Raw genomic sequence first — 10,264 nt, 5'->3', positions numbered from 1 at the left:
ATGACCTGTTCTGTTTATAGGCCGTTCCTGGCTTTGGTTTCAATGATTCGTCAGATCTTTCTGTGTAAACGCACCATTACTCTTGCTTCACTTCATTAGTTAACAGTGTCAACTGGGCGGGCATCACAGCAGTTGGGTTGGGCCCCCTCTTCCCGCTTAGTCGACTCTGCACAGAGCATCTAAGCTTGTGGATGGTGCGGAGAACCACACATAGAGTAAGAGGGATGACACTATCACATTAACTAAACACCCTCTGCATGAGGGCTATAGGCCCCAATTCTCCTATTAACACATCCAGCATTACCAAAAGAGCATATTATCCCAGTATAGCATACACTGTACCCACATGCACGCTGAGATTGGATAAATGTGGAAAAAGCTGCTGTCAACCACCCCTGGTGATGGCTTATTATCCTGAAGACAAAGGGACATGCCCGAGCCATCTCCCTGACATCTGTGGGTGGGGAGTCTTAAGACCCCCTACATGTTAGATTGTGAGCTGAATATAATCTATGTTTAACCAGTTTACATTGTGGAAATCTGAAAAGCTGAGACAACTCCACCAGGGTGATTCTCTTGTATGGATCCAGGACATAGGTCTAGTGAATATGACCGACCTACCATTTAACCACTAAGGGGCTGAGATCTGTTTCCTGCTCTGGCAGATGAAGGGGAAAACCACAGTGATGCGTCATTGAGATTTGCTAGAAGTCCCTAGCTCTAGTTCTTTCAGCCTCCTAATGGTTAGTATATATGATGTACTACTAAGGCTGCATTCACACGTCCCGTAAAATTGTCCATGGTCGCAGATCCGCAACCACGGACAATTCTAGGGACTATTGAAGTGAATGCATGCTCTCCTGTCGTCTCTGCAGCAGGGGGGGAATCTGCGTGAAGAAGCCCTAAACCTGTACGGTGGGATAAGCACCAACAAGAAGCTGCCTGTACCTTCACCACATAGTATAACTCTTATTACCAATAAAATATAAGGCCTGTTTGTGAAAGGGAAACTGTCATCACTTTCATGCTGCCTGAATCACAAGTCATAAGGGTGGTCCCTGCCCCAACAACCTTGTATGATAGAGCACTCCCTATACTTATACAAGGAGCAGTCAATCAAGGCTAAAAAGAAGGGCAGAAGCCACAGGGGGTGACCCTGATCACTTATGGTTCGGGCAGCATTAAAGTAATGATGGGTTCTCTACAGTTTCCCACTGACTACCCCATAAACAAGATAAATAAAAACCCTATAACAGAAAAGACATATTACAATGTTTTATACATGTTCCAGTCAATAACTCATCTCTCCTTCTTATAGCAGCTGTAAGGTTGGAATATTTCTTTCAGGTTACCCAGAATTCCCCTGGAGTAGCCTTTGGGAGCCCCTGGAATCCTCCGAGCTTTGTACCACTCATTGGTGGTCTGGTTAGTGATGGACAGATACCACAGGAAGCAGGTGTATCCTCCCAGGAACAAAATCAGGAGGAACAGGAACCCCAGGGTGAAGACAATCCGGGGAAAAGTCAGGAACAGGTGCTGGGGAAACAAAATGAGATCTATGTGAGTATCGAGAAAGGGCGGACAGATCAAGGAGAGGAGCTGGTTTACTAAGCCTAGATAACCCCTTAAAGGGGTTGTCCAGCAAAAATCTTTTTCTTTCAAATCAACTGGTGTCAGTAAAGTTATATAGATTTGTAATTTCCTTTTATTAAAAAATCTCAAGTCTTCCCATACCTATTAGCTGCTGTATGTCCTGCAGGAAATGTTGGTTTATTTTCAGACTGACACAGTGCTCTCTGCTGACATCTCTGGCCGAGACGGGAATTGTCCAGAGCAGGAGAGGTTTTTCATAGGGATTCATAGAAAACCGAGACAGAGTTCCAGTCTCTGCCAGAGGTGGCAGCAGAGAGCACTGTGTCAGACTGAAAATAAACCAACATTTCCTGCAGGATAAATAGTAGCAAATAAGTAAGGGAAGACTTTAAATTTTTTTTTTTAGTAGAAGTAAATTACAAATCTATATAACTTTCTGATATCAGTTGATTTGAAAGAAAAAGATTTTCGCTGGACAACCCCTTTAAAGGTGGGTTCCCATGTACCGGATAGCTGCGAGTTCTACAGTGAAATCCACTGCGATCATGTGTACTTTTTGTATGGGTTTACATACTCGCAGCAGATTTTTCATTCTGTAAAGCCCCGTCCATCCCCCTTAACCTACCACTGCCCAGTGAATACTTTACCTGTCTGCGCTCCGGCCTGCTTCTGTGGTTCCCGGCTCCCTGGTGTCCTGCTCAGCCAATCAGTGTGCTCTCCCTCCGCAGTCACCGATTGGCTTAACAGGATGCCAGGAGCCACAGAAGCAGGCCGGAGCGCAGACTGGTAAAATATTCACCGGGCAGTGGTAGGTTAAGGGGGATGGGGCTTAACATTATGAAAAATCCTCTGCGAAAATGTAAACCATACAGGACAGGAATTTTGCTGTCGAACTTAGTGTGAAATCCTCCGCGATCCTGTACATGTGAACTCACCGTTAAGGAACAGATACTTGGGCAGCTCCAAAAGGAAGCTGTGAAGCTGGTAGTATACAGGACAACAGCCTTATGCCAATGCAGGCAGGTAGGATGCAGTACAGAAAGGTTGATATTCTGCATTTACACTGAGATTTAGTAAATGCAGCATAATTCATATAACAATAAAGGGGGCATGGGTTTTGCGGCCCTATTGAAGCGAGCAGCGCTGAATAGTGATTACTCCACTGTAATACCGCGCTCTGGGGGTGGGCCAGTGCTCCAAGAGGCCTTATGAGACAGAGTACTACGTTAAGGCTATTTTCCCACTACGTGCTAATAACATATGTAGTGAGAACATAGCCTAAAACTGCACAGGAAAGGCACAGAACATAAAGGTAAGAAACCTACCTTCATCCTCAGTGCCGTGCGCAACAGGGAGCTATCAGCAGGTGAGGTTTGTCTTACCTGCTGAGAGTTCCCCTTGAAGTCCCCTATTGGGCAATTTTCAAATCCCTTTCTATTATCTGGAGCACCACACACCTCTGTGGAATAAATAGTGCACTTATTTCAACAGGAACTGTGTCATACTTAATTTGTCCTGTGGTGGCGCGGCAGGGGATGTGAATATTGGCTGCTGATTTGCCAGGAGTCCCAGGAGGGCCGGCGTCAGCACAGGGCTTACTTGGGCAAGTGCCGGGGCCCACAGGGCCTCTAGGGGTCCAAAGTGGGAGAGGGGCCTGCCTAAGGCTGCATTCCCAAGTTCCGTGATCCTGACAGATCATGGACGTGGATTGCATGTACCGGAGTCCCCCCGCGGCCGGACAGCATCTGTAATTAGATGCTGGGAGCGGGGGAGGCTTATGAATACAGTCTCCCCCGCTCCCAGCATCTAATTACAGATGCTGTCCGGGCGCGGGGGGACTCCGGTACATGCATTCCACGTCCGTGATCAGTCAGGATCACGGAACGTGGGAATGCAGCCTTAATATCAGAAGACAGAGAAGGAGCAGTGTGGGGATCGGCCCAACAGAGAAGAAGAGGGAAAAGACTAAGCTGTAAGTGCTGTGGCTCTGAGGCTCTGTTGCCCAAGGGCCCGCAAAAACCTGGAGCCGGCCCTGGGTCCCAGCACCAGGATACCCAGTATTTACATAATGGGGTTTTCCTATCTGAGCTTGTTAGTCCCCATCTATAGTCTGACCTATAGGTCCCCCAATTATTCTTAGAATCAGGGCGCAATTGCCCCACAATTGATGGAGCACCGATCATGGAGTTCGTTGGCCCCCACAGAGAATGAATGGAGCGCCGGCCACCCTTTGGATAGGGGAACAATTTCTGATGAGAATACAGTTTTAATGGGCTAGAACCTTCCTAAGTGCAGTTGTCTAAAGTGGCATCACATGACTCTTATTTCCGTACCATCTCACAACCAACCTGTATAACATAAGCTAAATTTGCAATATCTTCATGTCCTTCGCTGTCCACATAGGCTGCAGTCATCATATGTGAGAGCAGCACCACCTGCAGGAGGAACACTGTAATTACAGCAGCTAAGGAGACGGCTGTGAGAGTCAGGCTCAGCAGGTACAGCAGGAAGTATCTGATGTTCTGGGCTCCGATGCAGTTATTCACCCAAACACAGTGATGGTCAAACCGCTGGATACAGCTCCCACAGACACCTGCCAGGAAAAGGCAGATTTAGCAAAAAACGGTAGAAAATTAGAGACAATGTAATGGAACAACTGGAAATAGGTTTTACTATAGTCATAGTATATAATATATATCTAGTTATAGTATGATGGATCCTTTGTAATTACATGTCTCCCATATTGGCACCTGCAGCACTCCCCAGCTATAAGAGCTCATCATTGAGCCAACTTCGGGTGCGTTTACACAGAGATTTAACTGACAGATTTTGGAAGCCAAAACCAGGAATGGATTTGAAAAGGGGAGAGATCCCAGTCTTTCCTTTATGACCTGATCCCTGTTTATAGTATGTTCCTGGTTTTGGCTTCCAAAATCCGTCAGATAAATCTGTCTGTGTAAACACACCATTCAACAGAAAATTGGGTCAATGTAATGTAACAAGTGTGTTAAAGGACAAACACATGGCAGCTTTCTTCAAGAAATAGTGCCACACTGATTTAGAGGTTGTGTGTGGTATTGCAGATAGACCTCTTAAACATTTCTGCCACAAAGTAAGACATCTCAGGGTTGTGCTGGGTAAACTGTGACATCTCACCGCAATGCTTGGATCGTGCCGGTTTCATCAGGTGACACGTTGGACACTTGTTGTTGTGGTGAAACATAATGTCGTCGTACTCATAGACCTGGATACAAAGCGATTCATTCTGTCTGGTGACTCTTCCTAGAATACATAGAAAGAAGTAAAAAAACTTAAGAACTTCAACTTTATCCTGACCTGACCTGGCATTAAGGAAAAAGTGCGGGCTGAAAAAGGAGCAAATGATACATCCATGGATGTCCAACCAGTGGCCCCTCCAGCTGCTGCAAAACTACAATTCCCATCATGCCTGGACAGCTGGAGGACTGCGGGCTGGACACCCATTTGCATACATGAAATTCCTTCCTGATAATCCAGAGCGAGCAGTGATTGACAGCTATCCTCGCTCACTCTGCGGAGGCTGCAGCACTACTGACACAGACAGCTTCCCCAAGTGTAATGCCTATTCATATATTATATAGACATCAGGCTTATCTGTAATGTGCACCTGCAGTCCTCCAGCGGTTGCAAAACTACAGTTTAGGTCAAAGCTTTGGCTTCACATGTATGGTGGGAACTGTAGTTTTGCAACCGCTGGAGGGCCGGAGGTTTGACACCTGTGTTCTAGAACATATATATACAAATAAGCCTGGATCTGGGTTATCTCCACCGACCTGCATAATACAAATCCTCTGGCCAATCTGTTACCTGGATCTGTTGTGCAGCATATGTAGAAGCAGTACAGATTCAAGGTGATGAGGATATAGGGCAGGAAAACCAGCATCCAGTTTATCTCCAGCTCCAGACTGTAGTCCAGAACCTCCCAGGTATACTCCGCAAACACCAGCGTATCCAGGATCAGGTGTAACATGACAAAGGCACGGTTCCTGGGAGAAGAATGACAGCATGGAATCATACTAGCCCCTGCTAGTGGGCAGCAACATATCAAAAGTTATGTTTGAGTGGAATACCCCTTTAATAAGTTCCCCACCTGGTATGGAAGCAGCTGCCGAGGCATCTCTGAAGCCATGCTGGTAACACAAGGGAAGCAACCTGCAATGTGCAACACTTCATGTGACTGTACAGAAAGAAGAGAACTGCAAACCTGAGGTTAACTAAATAATAATAAGTGTCCCTGTCACTTTAAAAAACATTCGACCAGTCAGCATCTAAGTGTCCAGAACCCCACAAAATCATTAGGAAAAGCTGAAAGAAGCGCTCAGCTCAGCTCTTCACTCCCTGTGATCTGTGTCTCATTGCAGGAAATGGTTCCTATAGACTTAAAATGAAACATCTGCAGCAAGGCAGAAAGCCAGGGAGTGAAGCGCTTAGCTGAGAGCTTCTCCTGGCTATATCCGGCGATCAGTTGTAGTTGGAAAACCCAGGCCCCAACTGTTTCACAAAACGTTTTACGTCTTTAGGTCATGTAAAAACATTTCTAGAGTGACAGTACCCATTTAAAGAGACAAATCACACACCTGGACACACCTGTGGACATTGGGACCTTATACAAAAGTTTACAGTCAACAATCCGGGACTATGAGGTGTTGTTACAAACTATGGAAAAAGATTTGGCAATAATACTGGAGTGCTGTTTGGATCATGTGATCTCTGGTAGAATCCCTTAAAGAAGAGGCAGCTCACCTGTTCTGCTCTATGAAGAACGTGGTGCAGCCTGCTGGAAGATCTTCCGGACAAGAAGCAGAAAATAGAAACAATAAGGACGAGGAAAAACACATAGAGGATAAAAAGCCACAGAAACTCCATGCTGGGCCTGGAATAAAAAGACAATGTAGGTTAATGTGTGCAGCATCGTACAGGCCATGATTGTCATAGACAAAAAGATCCCCACTGACACCCTGTACATATCCCCTATTAGGGCAAAGTCATGTTATTGAGGGGGTCCCCTGCTCTGCAACGCCCTCTATGGGCCAACATGGATCACCATTTATCTGATAGGAACTCCACGTAATAGCACATTACACTGTCTGTGTAACATAGGCCGTTGTGCAACGTTGTTGCATTGGCTGACACAGTGGTAAGGGTAAGAGGGGGGTGTCTATATTTACTGGTATAAAATAACTACTTAAAGGGGCACATACCAGCTCATAAAGTGATGGGATATGGCTAGGATGTGACATCAATTTATGGGAGAAGACTTTTGGGATCCCCACCGATCCTGCTAAATGGGGCCATAGAGCTGCGTCTCTTCTCTGCTGGGAAGAAAACTACAGCCGATCCCGATCCCATCATCCACTGCCGCAATGTAGGTAACATCTGTGAATCAGCGCTGGGGGGGGGGGGGGGGGGGGGGGGGTTTAAAGGGGTTGTCCAGCGAAAACCTTTTTCTTTTAAATCAACTGGTGTCAGAAAGTTATATAGATTTGTAATTTACTTCTACTTAAAAATCTCAAGTCTTCCCATACTTATCAGTTGCTGTATGTCATGCAGGAAGTGCTGTTTTATTTTCATTCAGACCCAGTGCTCTCTTCTGACATCTCTGGCCGAGACACAAACTGTCCAGAGCAGGAGAGGTTTTCTATGGGGATACCTATAGAAAACCCTCTATAGTTCCTGGACAGTTTGTGTCTCGGCCAGAGATGTCAGAAGAGAGCACTGGGTCTGAATATAAATAAAACAGCGCTTCCTGCATGACATACAGCAACTGATAAGTATGGGAAGACTTGAGATTTTTAAGTAGAAGTAAATTACAAATCTATATAACTTTCTGACACCAGTTGATTTGAAAGAAAGAGATTTTCGCTAGAGTACCCCTTTAATTCAGAGGCCAGATCCCCACCAATCATAAAGGCACAGCATAGCCATGACATTATAAGACTGGAAATGGAAAATCCCTTTAAGAAGAAGCTGCCCGCTTTGAAATCAGCCACTCACGTCTCAACAGCGATCAGGTCACGCTGGGACTTGCAGTTCTATGAGAATCCTGTTTCCATGGAAACTGTATCCCAAACGTGAGAGCAGATGTGACAGACACCACTACACAGCAAATACATGGAAGGCTACAATAGTGTCTATCACCAAACACAAGAAGCACAATATAACACAGAGTACACTATAACATGTGATATGAATACATAGGCCATACAGGCACTTAGCTGTATCCCTGTGCACCCGCTGCTGTCATCACATCCCCTGTATACACACTGTACTCAGCCAGACACACACATGACCGCCGGGCGCGGACATCTTGGTACACCCGGAAGTAGAGCAGAGCCGAGGCTTCAGTGTGCGGCAGAACGCAGGGGTCCAGGCTGCTAAGCCGAGGGCCGAGGCAGCCTATTGATTACCAGTCAGCGAAGCTGCAGATAGCCAGGCTTATTAATCGAGCCCAGAGCAACATGTTATTAGGATGTTCTTGTTATTTAGGTTTCATGAGTTGGGGTTGATAAGTCTGTATTACAATGGCGGCAGTCTGTAAAGTCTAAGAAGGGGGAATTGATCAAGCAGCCTTACAGTGAGCTGCTCCGTGTTGCCCATGGTAACCAATCACAGCTCAGCTTGTATTTCACTAAAGCAATATGAGAAGTGAAAGCTGAGCTGTGATTGGTTGCTTGGGGCAAAGAAAAGAATCCTCCTATAAGGCCTGTAGTAGAGCTGTCAAAGGGGGCTACCAACATATACTGCAACCTAAGGCTATGTTCACACAACGTACCTTTTCGTAAAAGTACGGCTGTTGTTGCAATCGGCCATACTTTTTGTGAAAAGATACGTTGCCTTGTCTTTTATGGAATCCCGTCCGGAGCGTATACACATAGTATACGCACCGGCCGTAGAGAACTGACATGTCAGTTTTTTGCGGCCGCTATTCAGTGAATATCGGCCGTAGAAAACCCTGTCAGTGCACACTATAGAGCAAGCGGCTCGCTCCATAGTGTGCAGTGGGGAGTTCTGATGCGGGCGCGCACAGATGCGCCAGCATCAGAACTCTGCAGCTACAAAAATCATCCGGCCGATACTGTGCGGGTCACGGAACGGCCGGTCTCTTACGCAGTCTTAACATAGCCTAATGGAGTGACAGAGCCAATATATTGGTCCATGTTACCAGCATATAGCTGAGAGGGGCCCCAGGCTCTGCCCCCTATTTCCATCCATGTGCGCTATGTACTAGGACATAGTGTAATACTGCCCCCTGTTGAGAAGGGGAGTCAAGGTGCAAGTTTCCCCTCCATGGTGAACAGACATATACGCCTTCTGCTATTATATAACAGCTTCAGTTCTGTGGATATTAGGGTGAGGTGCCATCACACGGCTTAGATTTGACTATAGTTTCAAAGACTCAAGGGTGAGGAATGGGGTTTATAAAGTTAATCTCTTAAAGGGGTTATCCAGTGCTACAAAAACATGGCCACTTTATTTCAGAGACAACACGACTCTTGTCTCCAGTTCAGGTGCGGTTTCCAATTAAGCTCCATTCACTTCAATGGAACTGAGCAGCAAAAACCCGCCCAAGCTGGAGACAAGAGTGGTGCTGTCTCTGGAAGAAAGTGGCCATGTTTTTGTAGCGCTGAATAACCCCTTTAAGTCTCTAATACGTGTTAAAGGAGTTCTCCAGTGTTAGAAAAACAAGGCCACTTTCTTCCAGAGACAGCACCACTCTTGTCTCCAGTTCACACTTTGAAATCAGTGCGGAGTTACAAGTGGGTTCCGCACCGCAGACTCTGCTTGAAGTTCTGCCTGTCCCATTGATTCAATAGGATGTCTCACGCTTACTGTGCCATCCGCCCAAAGAATTGACATGTCAATTCTGCTTTTATCGACCTACAGATTCCTCTGTCCACTTCAAACCTGTCTATCCTTCTCCAAGCCCCTCTGTCCCCTCCAGACTTCTCTTTTGTTACCCAGACCCCTTTGTTCTTCTCCAGACCCCTCTGTCCCTCAAATTCCTCTATCCTCCCCCAGTCCCCTTGGTCCCCTCAAGAGATTTTTATTCTCTTCCAGATGACTAAAGTGTATGGGCAGCTTTAAAGGGAAATTAAAAGCAGGCTAGAAGACTTATGTTTTCATAGAGCCTAAAATGTTTGTCTGGCAGGTTCTGTGGAGATCATTTGTGGCCGGGAGGAAATCTTCATCATGGCCGGGCCAGATGAGGAAGGTAAAGAAAAAGTTAGTGACAATCAGCCAAGACGCCCCCTGTGAGTCTCTGGATGTCACTGCACTGTAATCCCTTATCTTAATCATCTTCTCTATCCATATAATTAAAGGAGAAATCCAGCAAAAATTTTTATTAAAGTATTGTATTGCCCCCCAAAAGTTATACAAATCACCACTATAGACTTATTAAGGGAAATGCTTATAAAGTGCTTTTTTCCCTGCACTTACCACTGCATCAAGGCTTCACTTCCTGGATATCATGGTGATGTCACTTCCTGGATAACATGGTAATGTCACTTCCTGGATAACATGGTGATGTCACGACCCGACTCCCAGAGCTGTGCGGGCTGTGGCTGCTGGAGAGGATGATGGCAGGGGGACACTGAGGGACACAGGGCACTGGAGGGACACTGAGCATCCC

The 10,264-nt window shown here is 46.1% G+C and overlaps 1 protein-coding gene across 7 annotated transcripts; it reads right to left on the bottom strand.

The window, feature by feature from the left end:
• Positions 1-1,260: 1,260 nt before the first annotated feature.
• Positions 1,261-8,232, bottom strand: ZDHHC4 (zinc finger DHHC-type palmitoyltransferase 4). 7 transcript variants are annotated; one of them, XM_069984012.1, is made up of 8 exons: positions 7,838-8,193; positions 7,627-7,728; positions 6,376-6,505; positions 5,723-5,809; positions 5,440-5,618; positions 4,750-4,875; positions 3,942-4,186; positions 1,261-1,536 (listed from the first exon to the last, which is right to left on the bottom strand). In XM_069984012.1, exons 3-8 carry the CDS (start codon positions 6,468-6,470, stop codon positions 1,300-1,302), a joined length of 969 nt encoding a protein of 322 aa, XP_069840113.1. In that variant the 5' UTR covers positions 6,471-6,505; positions 7,627-7,728; positions 7,838-8,193; the 3' UTR covers positions 1,261-1,299. The 7 variants fall into 7 exon arrangements, with proteins under 7 accessions (XP_069840113.1, XP_069840109.1, XP_069840110.1 ...); XM_069984008.1 differs by having other exon boundaries at positions 5,723-5,784; XM_069984009.1 differs by lacking the exons at positions 7,627-7,728; positions 7,838-8,193 and adding an exon at positions 8,206-8,232 and having other exon boundaries at positions 5,723-5,784.
• Between the last annotated feature and the right edge of the window lie 2,032 nt (positions 8,233-10,264).

Source organism: Dendropsophus ebraccatus, chromosome 9 (genome assembly GCF_027789765.1).
Source record: "Dendropsophus ebraccatus isolate aDenEbr1 chromosome 9, aDenEbr1.pat, whole genome shotgun sequence".
Taxonomy (NCBI): domain Eukaryota; kingdom Metazoa; phylum Chordata; class Amphibia; order Anura; family Hylidae; genus Dendropsophus; species Dendropsophus ebraccatus.
This window is presented reverse-complemented; position numbering and strand designations above follow the sequence as displayed.

Coding starts and splice junctions, on each gene's coding strand:
- ZDHHC4 (XM_069984006.1), bottom strand. Junction 5,785..6,375: donor TTCTTCATAGAGCAGAACAG/GTGAGCTGCCTC, acceptor TGCACATTGCAG/GTTGCTTCCCTTGTGTTACC. Junction 4,876..5,439: donor ATGCTGCACAACAGATCCAG/GTAACAGATTGG, acceptor TATGTATTCTAG/GAAGAGTCACCAGACAGAAT.